A 21,880-nucleotide genomic window follows, 5' to 3' on the forward strand; every position below is an offset into this window, starting at 1 on the left:
TATGATTCCACAGGTCCCCAGTACTAGGTAGGCAAGGGGAGTAATCAATTTAAGAGTTAAGGATTTATCCGGTATTAAATAGTTCGTACCGATACTGCCTTCGAGTCACTCCGTTAATTAGAAGCTAGCAAGTTAATGAGTAGCTTGAAAGAGCTCTTAGATAAACAAAATGTAGCTCGTACAATAACCCCATCAAGCCCAGTGCTGGCTAGACTATATACTCTGATAGCAACCAGGGTGTCGATTGTCTCCCACTGTCTACCTGTCGATTGTCTCACACTGTCTACCCGTCAGATAGTCGGTGAAAATTCAACCAGGATAATCGATAACACGTCCCCTATGAATCACTCCATACAGGCTCCAACTCTTGCTTCCCTAACTAAACACCTCAAACATTGTGAAAAAATTAAATTAAAGTGCTGTGGTTATAAAAACATTATCTGCCTGCCTAACGCGTTTCGGCGCTACAGAAAGCGCCTTTCTCAAAGCCTTTGAGAAAGGCGCTTTCTGTAGCGCCGAAACGCGTTAGGCAGGCAGATAATGTTTTTATAACCACAGCACTTTAATTTAATTTTTTCACAATGTTTGAGGTGTTTAGTTAGGGAAGCAAGAGTTGGAGCCTGTATGGAGTGATTCATAGGGGACGTGTTATCGATTATCCTGGTTGAATTTTCACCGACTATCTGACGGGTAGACAGTGTGAGACAATCGACAGGTAGACAGTGGGAGACAATCGACACCCTGGTTGCTATCAGAGTATATAGTCTAGCCAGCACTGGGCTTGATGGGGTTATTGTACGAGCTACATTTTGTTTATCTAAGAGCTCTTTCAAGCTACTCATTAACTTGCTAGCTTCTAATTAACGGAGTGACTCGAAGGCAGTATCGGTACGAACTATTTAATACCGGATAAATCCTTAACTCTTAAATTGATTACTCCCCTTGCCTACCTAGTACTGGGGACCTGTGGAATCATACCTATTTGCTGTTTTTGGTAACCTAGGAACATTGTTCTATTCAAGTACTCCTCAGTATAGCCTCTATGAGAGGCACATTTGTTCCCACTTCAAGGTTGATTATACTATACTGACGTTTGCCCTGCGGTTACGAACCTAGTGTGATTCTACGGTATCGATAGTATACTGAACTGTACCTAGTACGTCACATGAGCTGCTTTATAACACTGTTGCAAGCAGTATTCTCACAGTCACTACGGAGACTTGATTGTCTCTACCCCTTTAATAGGGAGCGTGCATGGAGGATTTGTCTGCAACTACTAACCAGTGTTTGCTATGGGTAGACTCTGTGTCTTTACTAGGAGATAGGTGTCCCTTTCAATATAAGTGTAGGCACCATCACCACTACCAACCCTCTATTTAGAGGCAGCACGGAATATTCCCGGCTGACAGAGTGTTCTGGTGATTACAGCTGTATACTCCTATACTAACTCCCCCTATAGCTCCCGGAGCTCCTTAGATCTCCCTTCCAGTGTGGGTGATTTATTTTTAGTATTTTTTTCATTATCCTTTTGTGTGTGTTCATGACTATGTATACCGATTAAAATAATATTTTTAACAGACAATTGAGATCTATATCTCACCTAGTGTTTCCTGGTCCTTTGGTCCTAGGTCTACACTTCCTTTTTCGTGTTCTCAAGGATGCAATTAACACATTATTTAATATTCAGTTCTTGTTAGATGGAAGTTCACATTGTGTAATGTCCGTAAACAGCTAAATATTATGTAATTTATATTGCGGTCTCAACATAAAGAATCATACATCAACTTTCAAATTAGTCATTACAGCTTGTCTATAAATATTTTAGCCATGATAGTCACAGCACACAGCACAATCAAAAGAAAAACCCAACATTCCCTTTACAGCCCCTTCAAGCATTAAAAGCATTAAAGGGACACTGTAGTCACTATAACAATTTTATCCCTTTGAATTAGTTATAGTGTCTATGTTCCATGTTCGAGCAGTTTAACACTAAATAAGGGTCCCTGGCTACCCAGAGTCTGGTAATTTCTGGAGGTGTGCCTAAGGGCAGAGATTACACACTTACTTGTAGTCATACCCATTCATACCATCAGTTGGAGCTCTGATAGGCTAAAAGCAGTCAGCTGACACTAGCGGCCAATCACAGCTGCTCATTGCTGGTCAGGCTAATACTTTCTCATTAGGCAAAGCAGCACAAATGGGTTGGGCTGCAGGGGACTCTTGTTTAGTATTACAAAATATAAACATTAAAACGCTTTAATGCTGAATGAAATGACGATACCAAGGGACTCGAGACACTAAAACCAGTTTAATGAGATGAAGCAGACAATGCCTGCAGTGTCCCTTTAAGAGAGAGACCAAAGTTAATATCAAATTTTGACTTGGTTACTAAAAGAGCACATTACATTTCAAAAACCTCAATTACTTCATGGCACAATTTCACATGAATGCTTGTTACATTTTTTTTAAATCAGATCCTAAAAACAAAATAACAGTTTGCACACATGTCACCATCAGAAAATATATATTGCATTGACTGCTCACATTTGTCTACAAATCAAATAAATGTCATATTTGTTTTTTCATTAAAGGAACTGAACATGTGGATGACAAGCACCTATGTAGGCAAGAATACACATTTGCTCCTTTGATTAAATGTTCTGTTTTTGAGAAAAATGCTCTTGGTCCAAGGAGCACGCCAGGGGAATGCAAAATTGTTAAAATGGATCTAAAATAGTAAAACAATGCATAATAAAAGTGTGTACACAGGTTCATTCCGAGAATCACTTGATGAAGTAACCGGTCACAATTACCTGGACATCTGCATGTTTATTGTGCATTTGAGCTGCCTGTTTCCACTGATTTATTAGCTGCACCAGCATCTTCACGGCGTTGTCTAACAGTGTCGGGTGGACATCAGTCACCTCTCGCACAATAAAGTACACAAATCCTGATAGGACATCCTCCCTCCAGTCTGGGAAATCTAGCATTAATGCCTGCAGTGTATTAAATGCTAAACCACGCAGCTCTTCATCCATGTGAATTGTAAGCCTGACAATGAAATCAACAAAAGAAAATTTAAACAGGGCGATTCGATGAAATTTTCCAATAATAGTTTTTTTGGGTGGACGACCGTTAATTATTAATATAAAAATTATATTTCCTAAAAAAGAACAAATGGTAATTTACTATTACAGGGAATACATATATTAAACAATTTAATAGATAGCACTGAGCGGAGACTGAAGTAAAATTCCCATTATTAAACCACCAAGGAAACATGGCCTACGACACATACATAAGGTTTATCTTCGGGAAACAAAAGTCGACATCAAAATTAGTTCTCTGGTGATGGCATAAAGTACTCTGTACATTTAGAAACATTACGGACTAGTATAGAGTGGGGGGGGGGGAAACTTGCATAAAAGAACTGTATAATTTTTCAAACTGGCAGCAGAGAGCTTTAGAGATAACGAAATTAAATACGTTGAAAAAAAAAAAAGTAATGGTTAGAATAAATCACACTTTTAATCACAGCTCTGAAGAACCAAATGGAATAAGAACTTGGCGAGTGGAGGACACGAGTACATGGAGAACAGAAACAGAAAAGCTACTTTAAAGTCAACATAAAGGGACAGGATAGCTTAAAGGGACACTACTACATTAAGCTGTAGTTGTTCTAGTGACTATATAGTCAGTCACTGGAGGCTTTTTGCTGTAAACTCTGTATTTTTAGAGAAAGGGCAGTGTTCACATTACAGCCTAGGAACACCTCCGGTGGCCATTAAAGGTGTTTCCCTTTGAAAAAGCATTGTGACTGGCTGATATCATCAAGTCTGATTCTGTCAGCCAAGGAAGTGGATCGAGTCCAGAGCCAGTGCTTGCAGACACACACAGAGCTGGGTATACGGTGAGTTTTCAAAGTTATTTAAGGGGAGCAAGGTGGGGTAGCATGTTTTTTTAACCCACTATAGGGACAGGAATACACGTTTGTTAACTTATCTATGGGTATCGGCAAGCTACAGACTGAACTGAATTAGAGTTACATATAAACAAGATTGTAAGCAACGGCTGGCGACCACACATGTATTATATGGGATGAAATGAATCTCATGCCTTGCATTTCTAAATTGTCCATATTAATCGAGCACATTAAACATCAACGCCCACTAAGCCAAGAAAATAAGAGCAGAGTACACCATCTAAAGTCCTTTCTGCTCACAATGCATTTTATTTGCTTCAAGGTGAAAGCACTTAGTCCACCCTTGCAATCAGAACAGCAGACATTAGCTAGAAGCTGGATAAACCATCTCAAACAATAAGCATTTTGCTTGCACAAGTATAAACATGAGACCATTGCAGATAGGTGAAGGATTTCTGAGGTCAGATCTTCCTTAGATATTACAATTGACTCTGGAAATTAGCAAAGCTGCTTACCTTGCTAGTAGTTCAATGAGGTCTGCTCTGTTCATGCCATCAGGTATAAGCCTTGGGATAGCAGCAATACACGTTCTGAACAAATCAATCTTGGGTTTTCTTTCACCTCTGTTACAAACAAATAGATTTTAGATCAATTAAGGAGATAAAGTGGTCCCAGAAAATAATGAAATTCTCCCCCACTCCACAGTGGGAAAAGTACCTGGAAGTTGGTGTATGTATATATATAATTTTTTTAATTATAGTAAAATATTAAAATGCATTCCCCTTCACTTCCACGTTTTATTTTATAACTAAATGGCATAATGAAACTGTACAAACAAAGAGCCTCATAAGAAAAATCATGATAGCTAAATAATGTGACCGACATGTCTACCTTGTGGTACACAATAACAAGTATTGAATGACATTTTAACATACAGATCCAAAAAGCTCTATATAACTTGCCCTTGTATGGTTTTACACTAAATTCCAATATCGCCCATTAGTTGGATCTGTGAATAAATTTTATGGTGTTAACAAGATATGTGTGCAGTCTATCAGCCCTATCTGAGCAGTTTAACCATATCCAGGGGTACACACATTGACCTCAAGTGACTAGTCTACACCTCTTCTAACTGATAGATATATCAGTGATTCCATCCTCATCAGCTGTAGTGAGGAGGCAGTCAGTGAAAAACATCACATCTTTTACTCTGTTAAGGTGCAAGTTTTATTTTAATGTTAGCTTCTGTTAAACAAGCACTCTACAATGACACACATTTAGCTTGTGCTAGGCACATTTCTTCAAATTAGTAACCGCCAATCATACATACATACATATTTAAGCTGTCAGGTTATTTGAGGCTTAATAATGATCGCAAGATTTAGAGTGCATCAAATGCATAAAGTCCACCATATCTAGAAAACAATTTCAAATAATTATTTCCTGACATACGTGATCATGTCCTCAGGTTCTTTATTAGACATTTGCACGCTTGTCATGCACATTGGTCTGCCAACTTCTTTGTCAAGATGCCGGAGCATGCTGTCAAGTGCTTTGCGTACTTGCGGATAGTAAACAGACATCCCTACATAGAGAAGATGAGAAGAAAAAAATGTTCTGAAAAAGAAAATGTGTCTACATATGACACAACATTTTAAAATGGAGTTTAACAAAGTAATATGTACAATCAACAGCCTTATAAAACAACCACTGGCAAAGAGAATATAAGGGTCATTGAAGACTATAAAAAAAAAATAATAATAATAATAATAATCACAAGCAATCTTACAAAATATCTAAATTATGTCTCAGCTATGGCATAATCATCGCTGATCATTTATAAGTCAAGACAGGAAATTGAGGACGAACCTATCACTTTTGCTTCTTCGTCCGTTAGGGTTTTATTAAGAAATATTTTCTTTACACGCAAAGTATTTCCTGAGGGAAGAATGACTCCTGTTGTCGGCATGGGAGGCTCTCCATCTTTCTGCTGCAAACTGTCGGCTATAACAAGGAAGACTCTGAGACCTATATTCATCCTCTGTAATGGTACAAAACAAGATATGTTAACTACAAGGCACTCTACAGGGAGGACAGTCAGCAGGACAACACATTCTGATCACTTTCACTTCGCACATATTCCTTCTCTAGATAACAAAGTCCCAGCTGGACACTTCCGACAACCGTTCAGAATGCAGACTAACCCAGTTAACCCTAATGCTTATGAAGCTTTTGAATTACAAATATTATCGTTTTATGGTTTCTTATAGAGATAGTCAATAATAAAGCATGCTTTAAGTACAAGATTTATTATTTTTCCAATCACCATGTAATCTAATAGTAAAACAGATAATGTGAGTTGGTAAAGATGGACAATTCACAATAACATCTGTGTCTTTCTATTAGGAAACTTTTTTGGCAAAAAGTGAATAGCTGCTACTTTTCTTATTTGAAAAGTTATACCATGGCTTACCATTCGGCAAAGCATTTCATTTGACAAGAGTCATCATGCTTGACTACTTAAGAGAGAGAGAAGAGAAGCCTGTCTGAGTGCTGGATTATAGATCTAATTGTGATTTCAAATGTTGTGTATGTATGTATTTATTAGGGATCGAACAATATTGATTTTTTTTTTTTTAGAGTCGCTACCGATAATCTGTGAACTTTCAGGCAGATAGTCGATAACTTACCGATACCGATATTCTGTACATTTACCGTTTTGAAAAAATGAACTATTTCAACACAAATGTACTGTTAACTGAACATGTTTTTTATTATTTTTTTTGCAAATCTTTTTTTTTCTTTTTCTTAAGACAAATGCACAAAATATACATGCCAGTCAGAATTTTTTTATGTTTTCAAGAATATATATGTGTGTGTGTAGTGTGTGTGTGTGTGTGTATATAATGAATGCAGTGTGTGTGTGTGTGTGTATATATAATGATGCAGTGTGTGTGTGTGTGTGTATATAATGAATGCAGTGTGTGTATATAATGAATGCAGTGTGTGTATATAATGAATGCAGTGTGTGTATATAATGAATGCAGTGTGTGTATATAATGAATGGAGTGTGTGTGTAGTGTGTGTATTTAATGAATGCAGATTGTGTGTATTTAATAATGCAGATTGTGTGTATTTGCGTAGTGTGTGTATTTAATGAATGCAGATTGTGTGTGTTTGCGTAGTGTGTATTTAATGAATGCAGATTGTGTGTGTTTGCGTAGTGTGTATTTAATGAATGCAGTGTGTTTTTTGTGTAGTGTGCATATAATGAATGAAGTGCGTTTGTGTAGGGTGTGTATATAATGAATGCAGTGTGTTTGTGTAGTTTGTGCATATAATGATTGCAGTGCATGTTTGTGTAGTGTATATATAATGAACGCAGTGCGTGTTTGTGTAGTGTGTATATAATGAATGCAGTGCGTGTTTGTGTAGTGTGTATATAATGAATGCAGTGCGTGTTTGTGTAGTGTGTATATAATGAATGCAGTGCGTGTTTGTGTAAGTATGTAATGTGTGTAAAATGGGGGGGGGGGGGAGGGGGTCAGGGGGGAGTTGGCATTACCTGGTGGTCCGGTGGCATAGACTGTGCAGAGGGGGCGCAGCAACACTCTTACTTCCCTTCCCAGCAGCTCCCCTGTCTAACTCTCGCAGCCTGTGTGCTGTGAGGAGGGTTGCCATGGTAACCCGTGGCAATGATCTGACAGCCGCGAGATTTAGACAGATGAGATGAAGGGAGCTGCTGGGAAGGTAAGTATGAGTGTGCTGGGCCCCAGGCCCATAACAACCCTCCCCCTCTCCCCCAGTAATCTCAAGGTATGGAATAAAAAAAAAAAAGTATTAACTTTGGCCATCATCAATCCATTAGCAGCTCTAATCTATTACCGATTTTAGGCTTCCTATCCAAATTCAAGGTTAAGTGATCACTATAGAAACCAAAGCAATTTTCGCTTAATGAAACAGTTTTGGTGTATAGATCATGCCCCTGCAGTCTCACTGCTCAATTCTCTGCCATTTAGGAGTTAAATCATTGTTTATACAGCCTTGGTCACACCTCCCTGCATTTGACTTGCACAGCACTCCTAAACACTTCCTGTAAAGAGACATCTAATGTTTAAACTTGTTTTATTGTACATTCTGTTTAATTTAGAATTTCTTATCTCCTGCTCTGTTAATATTATTCCAGGCTCTGCAGGAGCCTCATGTGTGCACAGGAGGTGAACCCTTCTAAAGCAAGTTAACATCGGATTAAAATTAAGCCATTGTTTTCATGCAGGCTGTGTGAGTCATAGCCCGGGGAGGTGTGGCTAGGGCTCAGAAAAACAGAAACAAAAAAGTTATTTAACTCCTACATTTCAGAGAATTTATCACTTCGACTTCAGGGGCATGGATCTATACACCAAAAATGCTTCATTAAGCTAAAGTTGTTTTGGTGCCTACAGTGTCATTTAAGGGTCATGATTTTCAGTAAAATAATGACAGGGGATCTCCTGTGCAGTGCTCTACACAAAGTCACAGGTAGGTACATAGTATACATCAAAGGACCACTATAGGCACCCAGACCACTTCAGCTCAATGAAGTGGTCTGTGTGCCAGGTCCATCTAGGGTTAACCCTCCAGCCGTAAACATAGCAGTTTAAGGGAAACTGCTATGTTTACATATGGGTTAATCCAGCCTCTAGTGACTGTCTCATTGACAGCCGCTAGAGGCGCTTCCGCGCTTTTCACTGTGATTTTCACAGTGAGAAGACGCCAGCGTCCATAGGAAAGCATTGACAATGCTTTCCTATGGACTGACTGAATGCACACATGCGCATTCAGCAAATGACGTCGGAAGGAGGAGAGTCCCCAGCGCAGAGGGAGCCCGGTGCTGGAGAAAGATACGATTTTAACCCATTCCTCCCCCGAGCCCGGCGGGAGGGGGGCCATGAGGGTGGGGGATACCCAAAGACCCTATAGAGGCAGCTTATTTTCCTGGCACTATAGTTTAAAAAGCTCCAAAGGAACATACAGGGTTTCTGTTATCTTGATCATCAACTAAAGATTTGCACTTAAATCTCCACATTTGATTACCCAGGTCATAACATTTTAATATAATTTATTAACAAGCAGAAGATAAAATGATTGCGGTCTGTTTCTTTACATGAGGCAGTATGAAAACAAAATGATGAGGTGTCTATATAACCTTTTTATTCCATAAGATTGATTTCTACATATTCTTTCAATTCCACATTTTGGTAAAAAAAATTTTGAAAATTTAGGAAAACATAGACTTACTTCTGGATTAATTGTGAATGTTTTAGAAGATTTTCCAACACTGAGAAGATCAAATATTATTTCTTTCATTGCAAAATCTAAACGTTCCTAGAAAAAACGAAGAAAAAAAAAAAGAAAAAAGAAAATTAACTTTTGTGTAGCAACTAAATACAAATCCTAATGTCTCTCTTCCAGCCACCAAGTCCAATGATCCTAATACAGGCTAGGATTAATCTGTATCCAAAAGGAAGGATTATTTAGAACGCTGGATTGGTCCTTGCAACATGCACTTGATCCAACAAAGCTGCAACTGCACAGAAGCCGCAAGGATGGCATACTGGCTACCACATCTGTAACTAACCACAGATACTATGAGTAACAGGCTTCCTGTGCTATTCTCTGGTTTCTGGATGAACACTACTGGCTAGATCACATGGATTCATCTAGAACAGATATGTGCTATACACGTATCAGTTCATTTCTTTGGAGATTTTATCCTTACACAAAATACTTAAATAAATCTCTCCAACCATCATAATCACTGGACAGACCCAAGGTAAGAAGGAAAATATTTTAAAAACAGTTTGACTACTTACAATGGAGTGGACACAAGGGAACTTCCAACACCATAACTACAACAGAACCTTTCCTTTAATGTCTGTCAGAATGGTTATTCAATAAATTGCGAATTGTGAAGAAATGGCAAAGGGAGCTGCATATTTTAAGCCATATAGCCAAACTGAAAAGTCAGAAAACACTGTGAAATTTTACAGTTATGACCTCAGTTTGGGAATGCCCTGGCCAAATCTCAACCATCCCCAGCTTAGTGAATAATCTTGTGAATCTCTGATGCATGCACTTCCTTATTCAGGTGACAAAATACTCGTGCTTTACAGTTCAATGCCAGTAAGAACTGTACATTAAAGAGGACTAGACTCCAGAACGTGACAGTTTCAGGATGAAGTAATAATTTCCATTTAACAGAAGGTGTACACTAGTGCCAACAGTTCACAGCTCATTGAAGATCAAGTGTTAATGTGCCATGCATCGATACTAACCATTCATCATGAAATGTGTGCATATCTAGAGTTTTACCATGGTTTAAAAAAACAAAACAAAACTAAAAAAACTCGCTTTGGGAGATATTCAGTGAAAAAAGTATGTTTAAAAAAAAAGCATACAACAAATGGTTGGTTATTAGCACCCAACGAACATTTCTTCTTGTAGGTTTTATTTTAGAATTCCTTAGAAAAGTGACATGTATGCACCAGAAATGTAACTAGTTTTATGTTCTCATTTACTAGTTTATGGAATGATCTCAGCCTTTGGGAGAGGAGATGTTTATTTGAAGCTCTGGCAGTGCAATAGATTACTGACAGTAATGGCAAGGCCAACAAGGGTTTGTCACTTCAGAGGGAAACAAACCTATACTATTAGCAATTTTATTTCAAAATTGTTTTTTTGTTTGTTTTTAACTTGTATGAACTTTGATTGCATTTTGGGTCTGCCTAGTATATAATACAAATACAAAGTTTCATATTTTCTACATGTGGCCCATGATGACACACATAGAATCATGGGAAGATGATGGCCGGCATGCATGGACAAAACCTTAAAAGTCTTAAAGTGCAATGGAGGTAAGAGGGTTTTATACAGACATCTTTTGTTCATCTGACTCCACTAATTACCTTCCTGCACAGAACCTGCTACATTACGGAGATACTCCAGCCCCCTAGTGAACTTTAGCTTACTGAAGTGCTTTAAGACAGGGTTCAACAAACCTCGGGTGCGAAGTTGCCATGGAGACCGTGAAATAAGCTCTCAGCAAATACCTCTCGCAATGGCTTAAAGAGTCAGTGGATGGCCACATTGTTAACTGGACTGCAGAAAGGAACACAGTACTGAACTACAACCCCCTGACTGTAAGACAGCTATCATGTTACTTCCTGGTTTGGTTAGCTCAGTGAAGTTAAACTAAAGAGGTCCAGAGCACCTGCTTTGCAAAGACTTCTCATTGAGCTGCATTGGGAAGTCTGTGATTGGACAGCCACAGAAAGTCTGGGCTAGATTAGGAGGGGGGCAGGGGGGATTGCAAAGGCTTCAGCCAAGAAATCTGCAGCTTTTGTGGTACTCCATGAAATAATACATAGATGCATATATGTTTTCATTGTGGGTAATTCAATTTTAGCCTGCACTTTCTAAAAAGAGAATGTGGTCTGAGTCACTAATTTTGAACTGGAGTTCATAGTAGAGGCAGGTGTTTCAATGCTACTTTCTGAGAAGCATTGTGGTTGCATCGGTGCAATTGCCATGCATGTGCTGTTTGCCCCAAGTGCTTCTCTGTGAGTACCCATAATAATGATGACTATACGAGAAGCAAATGACTCTACCAGAACTGGAATATAATGGAGTCTTCTTGCTAACTATGTTTGATGCAGTAAATATGCTAGTGGGGAGGGAACGGTTACCTAAACACAAACAGGAATTTATGTATTTATTGGTGTATTACTTTAACTTTAAAAAAAAAAAAAAAAAAAGAGGCTGAGTGCAAAGTAACTGTCTAATCTATTAACCTTTTGTTAATTTTTCTAAAGATGGATCTTAATGGATCACATATTTACAAGGCAAATCTTTTTGTATAATGAGAGAAGACAAAGAATTAGAAAATGGTAACACATACCTGAGCAATGAATTGAATAATTTTCACAAATATATTAAGAGGAGTATCTCTGGGCACTACACTACGGGAGCCTTTGGGGAAAAGTGCAGAAACAATGCTCATAAGGCGGCTGAAAAACAAGCAAAAAAAATAAATACATTAAAATAGAACTAGCAGTGGGAAAAATACACAAACATGACATTTTAATTACTCTATTCTTGCCATGCAATACAATCAGTACACATTTTCAGGACTCATTTCATTAAATCTTCATGGTTTCCAAATTTCCCTACATAGTTTCTCTGAAATGAGCAGCTGGTTTATTTTGAAAATCACATATCTGGTCAAAATGGAGAGAACTTGTACTATGCAGAGTACTACTAAGTACAAAATCCTGTGCATCACTGAATTTCTCAACGAAACATTCTATGCAATTCACAGAACCAATCTAGACAAGCAGCAACAATCTGCCTCATTTAACATTCTATCACAGTGATAATATGCATCATGATACATTCTACCCCAGCAGTAAGATTCTGCATCATATTATTCTAACCCAGTAGTAAGAACAGTTTTCGTATGGTTTAACATGAACGTTGGGTCCTAGGCGCCTGTCGTGCCTTGGTGTTAAGTCATTTGAATATGGTATAATACGGCACCCAGAGATCCAACAAAGAAAACAACTCCATTGGGAGGAAAGCTGCGTTAAAGGGAAATGGTCATTTGATAGAATTTGTAATACTAGGTTTACCTATACCTTTTATTTAAATATATTTGTTGATGTCTGAAAAATAAAAAACATTTTAAATTCCACACTTTTGCCCTTGAAATGTGAGTTTCCGCTTTGGCTTCTTATCAGTTGTTATAAATATTGGCCTTTCTACCATTGAAAATAGGAAACAATCTTTATATTATACTCACTTTAATTGTGTGCCCTGGCTGTGCCTGGATTAAACTGGATTATGATATCACTTGCTACATTTTTAACATTCATTTTATAAGAAAAAAAATGAACAAAAAAAAAGGGACACTAGTCATGAGAATAACTACAGTTTATTGCAGTTGTTTTGCTCTAAGCACTGCCTTTTGAGAGAAAAGGAAGTGTTTACATTGCTTCCTGGGGCCACTCCTCTGATGCCACTAGAGGTGCTTCCTGGGTCAGTGCTAGTGTCTTCTTGCTCTGCATGGAGAAACTGAATTTTCCTCATAGAGATGCATTGATTTAATGCATCTGTATTAGAAGATGCTAATTGACCACGTTTGACCCCCGCCAACTTCCTTGACAATGCCAGCCAATTGAATGCTTTCTATTGGAAAGCATTGGATTGGCTGAGATCAACAATTGTTATGATGTCAGCCAAGGAGGCGGATTGGGGGCTGGGCCAGCACCAGCTAACCCACGCTGTACTGGATTTTCTTACTTTTTAAGCGGACAAGCCACCTTTGTGTTCCTGACTCTATAGTGTTTCTTTAAAGGAGTTATTTCAAGAGAGTGACAGTTCTCAGTTTAATCGGGGATCAAAAGAATTCAAATGGAATTACAATTTTACTACTTACACTATATATATATATATATATATATATATATATATATATATATATATATATACACACACACACACACACACACAAACACACTCATCAATAACAGGACTTTACACAATGTTTCTCTATTTTCTGGGTAGCCTTTCCATGTCCATGTCTTGGTCACACACTATGCACCTTCTCCAATGAAGTTGTTTTTTCCACTGTCATACAGCAGTAAACTCTTACACCCAGAGAAAAGATTCAGGTCGCTGGTCTTGTTGCACGTCAAGTACCGATTAAAATTACATTTTGCACAGTTTGTTTTTCACATAGCGGAACATCTCTGAATTTTTAAAAAAAAATAATTTCCCCTGGCAACACAAGCAATCAGAGTAGTCCTTGCTTAGCAGTAATTCATTATTCAGACAAGGTTTAGGGTCAGTTTAGAAGTGAAATTGTTTTGTAAAAAGGCACTAGTAATGACAGAATAAATAATGAAGTCGGTAAAATGAACCAACTGCATGTGCTACCAAATGTGACAAGATGGATTAGTTGAAAGAAATGTTTATGTCCCTTAAGAGTTTGTTAATACTTAAATAATACACACACTAGATATTTAGGATTTAATGTCAGGACAGATGCATCTGATGAACATAAATTGAATTTGCTTGTTCTGCCATTAACAGAATGCATTAATATGTCAACTTGTGGTAGAGTAAAATGGCTCTGGAATTTATTGTATTTGAATAAATAAACTAAGCAGTCATTTGTAAAATGTTCAACTACTGAAATACAAACTCTTGAATTAACAAATATGTATAAGATATGGAAAATAAATCACACCGCTTTGTACTAGAGCCGTGCGTCTCTCTGTCAATCACGGTTTTAAATTCTGCCTTTTGCACATAGCACTCTGGCATAAGGAGAAAGGAAACAAATTCTATATCCATTTGCCCTCTAATGCAAGGTGTGTATTGGATGTGTCTGAATTGACATGGACTGTAATGCCAGCTACCAAGTCATTGGCCTAATACATTTAAAACAAAAAAAGAAAAGAAAAAGGACAACAGAGGGAAAAAAATATATATATTTATCATGAGTTAGACAATTATCACATTTTATTTTAAAGATACACTATAGGCACTAAAGTGTTAGCTTAATGAAGCATTTCTGGTGTACTGATCAGCCCAGCAGTCTCACTGTCCAATTTGTTGTCATTTAGGACTTCGATCGCTTTGCTTATACAGCCCTTGTTACACCTCCCTGTGTGTAAATTGCAATGCCTTCCTAAACACTTCCTGTGAATAGATATCTAATGTTTAAACTTCCTTTCCTGGCTAATCATGGCAGCATCACTTATGGGTAGCTCCTCCCTTAGCAGTCACAGGACAGGAATTAATTAGATTAATTAATTAGACTGATAGGTATAAAGAGTCCCTCCTCCCCTTACACCACAGTCTTTTTTCCTGTCCTTAGCAAGTTCTACAGGACTTTTAACTTTTTCTTTTATGGCCACCTTCCTGCATTTGTCGTGGGTTCGTTCCAAATGAAGTTCAGCCTCTCTTCATTTGAAGGCCCCAGTAAACAGCCTGCATGAGCAGGACTAACTGGGTCAGGTTCTGTGTAAGTACTGAACCGCTGCGTGGGATTTAGGTGTTCTGAGGGAGACACTGGTTTTCTATTTGTCTGATGGGGTTGGTCTTCCTTAAAAATTCCCCTTTTATCAGCTTGCCCCTCTTAATTGGGGTCCAAAATCCCCCCCCCGCACCTATTTCTGGCAGTTCTTTGAATCCATACTATGGGGCCCTGGGGTTTGGTGTGTAGTCCGGTTCCCTGTGGGGTCTCCTGGATTGGTGGCTATGCCTTCTGGCCCATGGGGCTATTCCCCGACTGCCTGGGGCTTCCTGGGGGTTCGGGCGTCGCAGGCTGGGACACAGTTTGCGTTCCAGCAGACAGGCTGGTGCTCGCGGCCGGATCCGGCGAACCCGGAAGTGATTTTCCTTGGCCGCGAGCGTTTGGAACGCACGGTGTGCGTTCCAGCGGTCTGCGCATGCGCGGACCGGATGGTTTCCCCGGCTCTATTTAAACAGGCAGATTCTGACAGTCTGATTGTGCGCTGCATCAGCTGTTCAAGCGATCTCGTTCCTGGCTCCCCTGCAGTTCGCCCTTTGCTGTTTCTTGGCTGCCTGGAGGACTTTTGTGTCATTATAAGGTAGGATTCCTGATAATTCTTGTTTATTTTATTTTATTTTCTCTCTCTGCTGGTCAGTCTGCTCTGACCTTTTGGTTAGGTATTGTGTGTTGAATTTCCCCTTTGGTTCTCCCTTGTAGTATGGATTCCCCCTCTGCCTCTGCAAGATCCCTCTCTAGAAAACATAGGTGAGCCATTCAATTTTCTATTGGGGGGGTTGTTAAAAAGAGTGCCAAACTAAGCCTGTAATATATGTCATATATGGCTTTATTTCAGCCCCAGCAAGCATCTGGATTCCCCAGCGAGGAAATCAAGGGAAAAGTCCAATAAATGCATTAATTGCTCATCACCTGCTCCACCTGGAAGGAACCTCTGCAGGGAATGCTTGTCGGAGGCGGCTAATGTCCCCAGTAAGACTTCACCGCAGGATGACCTTAAGCTCTGGATTTCCCGTGCAATTGCTGAGGGCTTTAAGTCTACCACGGGATGTGGTGGCCCTCCTAAGAGACGCAGAGCGGAACCTCAGTCTTCCAGCTCTGAGGAGGATCCGGACCTGTGGGAGGTCTCTGATGAGGGGGAGGAGGAGGCTGACTATGCCTCCAGGTCTCTGGACTCTAAATCTGTAGATCGGCTTATTACCCTCCTCAGAGACACTCTTAGCCTCACGGAAGAAAAGTCTGAATTGAGAGAGGCTGACAGGTTTTTTGAGGATCTGAAACCTAATAGACCAACGTTCCCAGTGCATTCCTCTATAAAGGACATGATCCTTCAGGAGTGGAATAAGCCGGAGAGGAAGTCCACCTTGAAAAACAAATTCACAAGGACTTATCCTTATTCTACCATGGACTGCTGCCTTTGGAATTCGGTTCCCAAGGTTGATGCCGCAGTGATCCATATGGCTAAAAAGACCACGCTTCCTATAGACTCCATGGCATACTTAAGAGAACCTATGGAAAAGCGTATGGATGGTGACCTAATTAAAGCCTATCTGGCGCTAGGCTCCGCCCTTCATCCGGCAGTGGCGCTGACCACTCTCTCCAGGGCCTTACGAGTTTGGCTCGCTAATTTGGAGGAAGATATTGATCAAGGTGTCCGTAGAGAACATCTCCTGGGAAGTCTCAAGGATTTGAGCCTTGCTACTGAATTTTGCTCTGAAGCCTCCCTGGACATCACTCGCATGATTGCCAAAGGTATGGCCCTATCGGTGGCCTCCAGAAGGGCTTTATGGCTTCATTCCTGGGGGGCGGACTATGCCTCCAAAGCGTCCTTGTGTGGTCTACCGTTCCAAGGGGACCTCCTGTTTGGTAAGATCCTGGAGGATGCCATTCAGAAAGCGGCTGATGGGAAAAAAGCGTTTCTTCCACAAGTCAGCAGAAAGGGTTTTTCCTCCTCCTGGAAAACCAGGCGATTTAAGGATCGGTCCTTTCGGGACAGTAGAAGCTACAAGCCCGGAAGGGAGTATTCCAGGAACTCTTCGTGGAAGTCCTTCTCTCACTCCTCTTCCAATAAGGCTTCCAGAGGTAGAGGTGCCAGGACCTCCGGGAAGACCTTCTGAAGGTCCTCGGGCCCATCCGGGTACGGTGGGTGGAAGACTGCAGTTCTTTTACCCGGTGTGGGCCGCAAATGTCACAGACGAGTGGGTCACCTCAATCATAAAAGAAGGCTACAGGATAGAATTTTCCTCTCGTCCACGTGCTGCCCATTTCAGAAAATCAAAAGTGTCAGAAGGTGTCAAACGAAGGGCCATGAGGACTTGCATTTCCACTCTGTTGGGACAGAAGGTGTTGGAGGAAGTCCCTTCTCACGAAAGATTCCAGGGGATGTATTCCACTGTGTTTTTGGCCCCAAAGCCCCAGGGAAAGTGGCGTCTCATCCTGAACCTAAAAGGAGTGAACGCCTTTCTAGATGTAAGGACATTCAAAATGGAATCCTTACAGACTATCCTAAAGTGCGTGAAACCAGGAGATTGGATGACCTCCATAGACTTAAAAGACGCCTACTACCAAATCCCTGTAAACAGCAATCACATGCAGTTCCTTCGGTTCTGGGCTTTAGGAAGACATTTCCAGTTCCGAGGGCTTCCGTTTGGTCTCAGCTTAGCGCCAAGGACTTTCTCGAAGGTCCTTTTCTCTCTGATTGCCGTCATAAGGATGAGAGGTATCGAGATATTCCATTACCTGGACGACATACTCATCGTAGGGCCTTCACAAGGAATAGTGGAGCATCATACATTAATGGCAATGAACATCCTGCAAGATCACGGGTGGCTTCTCAACATAGAAAAAAGCTCCCTGATTCCATCTCAGACCATCGTGTTCCTCGTAGCGGTGATAAATACCATTTCTGCTCATGTGTTTTTGTCTCCAGAGAGGGTCATGAAGTTACAAGACAAAGTCAAGAAGCTCCAGGTTCTCGAAAAGGCCTCGGCAAGGGAAGTCATGAGTCTCCTGGGTTCTTTGACGTCTACGATAGGTTTGGTGAAGTGGGCCCAATGGAAGTTTCGCCCTGTACAGAGTTGTTTTCTTCTCCAGTTCGACAGAGAAACAACGGATTGGGATCAGAAAATTTCTCTGCCCCTGCCAGTAAGAAGAGAGTTGGACTGGTGGAGGAACGGGAAGAACCTAGCAAAGGGTTTTCCCTTGGAAGAACCTCCGTGGACCGTTATTACGACGGATGCCAGTTCTTCTGGTTGGGGTGCCCACCTCGATTCCTCATGGACTCAGGGGTGGTGGACTCGAGAAGAAAGTCGGCTCCACTCGAACCTAAGAGAACTGCGAGCTGTTTCCAAGGCCATTCAGGTGTTCCTTCCGAAGATCAGGAATTCCTGGGTGTTGATCAAGACGGACAACCGAGCGGTGGCCTCTTATGTAAACAACCAGGGAGGCACAAGGAGCAAGCGGCTCTTAAAAGAGCTAGCTCCTCTAATGGTGATGGACATGACCTATCTCCAGGGACTGAAGGCTATCTATCTCCCAGGCTCGGAGAACGTAGCGGCGGATTTTCTCAGCAGATCAGAAATTCTCCCGGGAGAATGGAAACTTCACCAGTCAGTTTTTGCTTGGATCACCCGTCGGTGGGGCATGCCCCAGATCGACCTGATGGCCTCGTTCAGGAATCGCCAGGTGGAGAATTACTTCTCCCTCCACCCAGAGAGTCAGGCACTAGGCCAGGATGCTCTATCTCTTCCTTGGTCGTTCGATCTGGGGTATGCGTTCCCTCCCCTACCCATGATACCCAGGTTCCTGAGAAAAGTTTGGGCAGAAGGGAAAACTGTTATTGCCGTAATCCCGATTTGGCCTCGAAGGCCGTGGTTTCCCCTACTGTCAACGCTGAGCCAGGAACAGCCTCGGCCCCTGCCTGTTTTGAAGGATCTGCTAACGCAGGGTCCAATATCCCATCCTCATCCGGAACGCCTCAAATTGGGGGTGTGGGTCTTGAAAAAGAAAGACTTCAACAATTAGGCCTTTCAGAAGCAGTGGTCAATACTCTCTTACACTCAAGGAAGGCTTCTACGTCTTCATGCTACCATAGAATCTGGGATGTGTTTCAGGAATGGGCTTCGGCCAAGCGAGTTGACTTCATACGCCCTCGCAACACTGAAATCTTGGAGTTCCTGCAAGAAGGTCTGGATAAGGGTCTTAGCATCAGCACTCTTAAAGTTCAGTCTTCGGCCCTGTCAGCTTTGTGCAACACATCTTGGTCATCAGACCCATTGATCTCCAGATTCTTCAAGGCAGCTTTCAAGTTGAGACCGCCTTCGAGATCCACTACCCCTCCTTGGGACCTTCCGCTTGTTCTCGACTACCTGTCTGAGGATCTATTCGTTCCTCTTGAGAATTTGGATGCTGTCCTCCTAACTTACAAAACATTGTTCTTAGTAGCAATTACTTCCGCTAGGAGAATTTCAGAGATCAAGGCCTTCTCCACCCTGCCTTCTTGTCTCCAATTCTACCACAATAGGGTGTGCCTGAAACCTAATCCAGCATTTCTGCCTAAAGTGGTCTCTCGTTTCCATCTATCTCAAGAGGTGGTCCTGCCATCCTTCTACCCCAATCCTTCTTCACCAGAGGAGATCAAGTGGCATCGTTTGGATGTTATGGACTGCCTGTCTGTGTACCTTGAACGTTCTGCTCCTTACAGGAAAACTCACCAGCTTTTCGTTTTGCCTTCAGGGGCCAGGAGAGGTGAGGCAGCCTCTCTATCTACATTGAAGCGTTGGATTGCTCTTGTAATCAGAAAGGCTTATCTCAATAAAGATCGCTCTCCTCCACTGAAGATAAAGGCTCATTCAACCAGAGCATTGTCAACTTCCTGGGCTAATTGGGCAGAGGTTCCATACGATGACATTTGCAAGGCAGCCACCTGGTCTTCCCCGATGACGTTCATGAAACACTACAAACTTGATGTGGATGCTCCTTCCACCTCATTTGGGAAGAGTGTCTTGTCTACGGTTTCTTTGTCCCGTTGATATTAAATTCAGTCATAGCATAATAATTTGTTCTGTGTGTTTTATCATAATTTTATTCCCACCCTAATTTTGTGAGCTTGGGTATTACCCATAAGTGATGCTGCCATGATTAGCCAGGAATAGAGAAAATTTATGCCAAACTTACCGTAATTTTCTTTTCCTGGCTATTTCTCATGGCAGCATCAGGGTTCCCGCCCATTTTTTATTTTCAGCTTTATAATTGGACTGTGGTGTAAGGGGAGGAGGGACTCTTTATACCTATCAGTCTAATTAATTAATCTAATTAATTCCTGTCCTGTGACTGCTAAGGGAGGAGCTACCCATAAGTGATGCTGCCATGAGAAATAGCCAGGAAAAGAAAATTACGGTAAGTTTGGCATAAATTTTCTCTATTAATGCACATTATGTTTAATTTAGAATTTCTTAGCCCCATCTCTGTTAAATTGCCTTCTATATCCTGACGAAGCCTCATGTGTGTGATTAAAGTTCAAATGACAGAGCAGGAGATGCAAATTTATAAAGCAAATGAACATCTTATTTAAAATGAATCCATATTTTTTGTGAGAGTCACAGTCAGAGGAGGTGTGGCTAGGGCTGCATAAACAGAAGAATGAGGGTTATGATCTATACAATAACGCTGCTTTGTTGAGCCAATAGTTGTTTTGATGCCTTTAGTATTCCTTTAGTGGTTTAATTTCCAGATAATTGACAGTTTCTTGTTAAGGACACTAGAGACCTGTGTATTGATGCATAAAGCTAAAACATGCAGCACAATGCATAACCGGAAAATACCATGATCAGCAGCACATTGGACATAATATAACAAAAATATATATGATTGCATTGGATTCACTCTCAACTTATTCAATTTTTATTATGAAACCTGAACAGGAATACTGTAAAGAGCACTCGCACATTCCAGATTTCCAATAGTGAGTGCTGTAAACTGCCACAGGGTGTTTATAAATACACAGTGGAAACACTGCTGAAATGTGAATAAGGTTTTAGACAACTTTATGTCTTATGCCAAAACGTTTCCAAGCCCACTTAGCAGGACATTTGGGTAAAACCATATTAGCAGCTGTGTTGCATCGTCTTGCTTTATTTATTAAGAAAAGTCAGCAGACCTTGCAATGAGTCAATGAAATGCCAAGTAAACATACCTTTGCGTTACAGTGTTGCTTTCACATTTTATCCGAATAACATAAACCCACAATAATCTATATAATGATTCCAGTGCAACTCGAGACATTTTAGGATCCTTATTCTGAAAAGAATAAAAAAAAAAAAAATTGGTTAGCAATAATATATCTACCTAAAAACCTTAAAAGGTGCTTTGACAGTCATTATTTAAAATTAACATGATGAATTAACATTAAAAACAACGTAATACCTACCTATGGCAAAGTGCAAGATTTGTTACTTCCTAATGAGAACAGTGCTGGCAACTGACCGATAGCGCCCATTTTGAAAAATATGGTGGCAATTTAATGGATTTTTATGAATAAAATTACTGTGAAGCATGACTGCCAAGCATATAAATGCAATCTATGCAATGTTTCAAATAAAGCCTACAGCCCAGGTTCATGGAGTATATATACATCTGTATTTTACACTTTAGTACACTCATCATGGAATAGAGAAGCACGATAGTGGAGTAAATGTGCAGGTGTGATTCCCCCTTGCCCCATATATCAAACTTGCACCTTGCAGAATGATTTTTCACATTTTGCTTTAATAGATAACTAATGTTCCCATTTCATCGCAGATCGGGAACTTTATGCTTTCCTCGATCCTTTCCTCGAGACAAAACACTGCACTCAAACATCTAAACAGCATTTTTTTTCTACTCTATTA

General features: G+C 40.5%; 1 protein-coding gene across 8 annotated transcripts in view; it reads right to left on the bottom strand.

The window, feature by feature from the left end:
• The window catches only part of FRYL (FRY like transcription coactivator), a 252,499-nt gene that overhangs the window by 68,322 nt on the left and 162,297 nt on the right, over nucleotides 1-21,880 (bottom strand). For all 8 annotated transcript variants that reach the window (XM_063457943.1, XM_063457944.1, XM_063457940.1 and 5 more), the window contains 7 exons: nucleotides 21,187-21,290; nucleotides 11,859-11,967; nucleotides 9,200-9,286; nucleotides 5,792-5,963; nucleotides 5,375-5,507; nucleotides 4,438-4,545; nucleotides 2,814-3,051 (listed from right to left, as the gene is read on the bottom strand). In XM_063457943.1, coding sequence (XP_063314013.1) covers nucleotides 2,814-3,051; nucleotides 4,438-4,545; nucleotides 5,375-5,507; nucleotides 5,792-5,963; nucleotides 9,200-9,286; nucleotides 11,859-11,967; nucleotides 21,187-21,290 — 951 coding nt within the window. The remainder of the gene's footprint in view (nucleotides 1-2,813; nucleotides 3,052-4,437; nucleotides 4,546-5,374; nucleotides 5,508-5,791; nucleotides 5,964-9,199; nucleotides 9,287-11,858; nucleotides 11,968-21,186; nucleotides 21,291-21,880) is intronic.

This window comes from Pelobates fuscus, chromosome 6 (genome assembly GCF_036172605.1).
Source record: "Pelobates fuscus isolate aPelFus1 chromosome 6, aPelFus1.pri, whole genome shotgun sequence".
Classification (NCBI taxonomy): domain Eukaryota; kingdom Metazoa; phylum Chordata; class Amphibia; order Anura; family Pelobatidae; genus Pelobates; species Pelobates fuscus.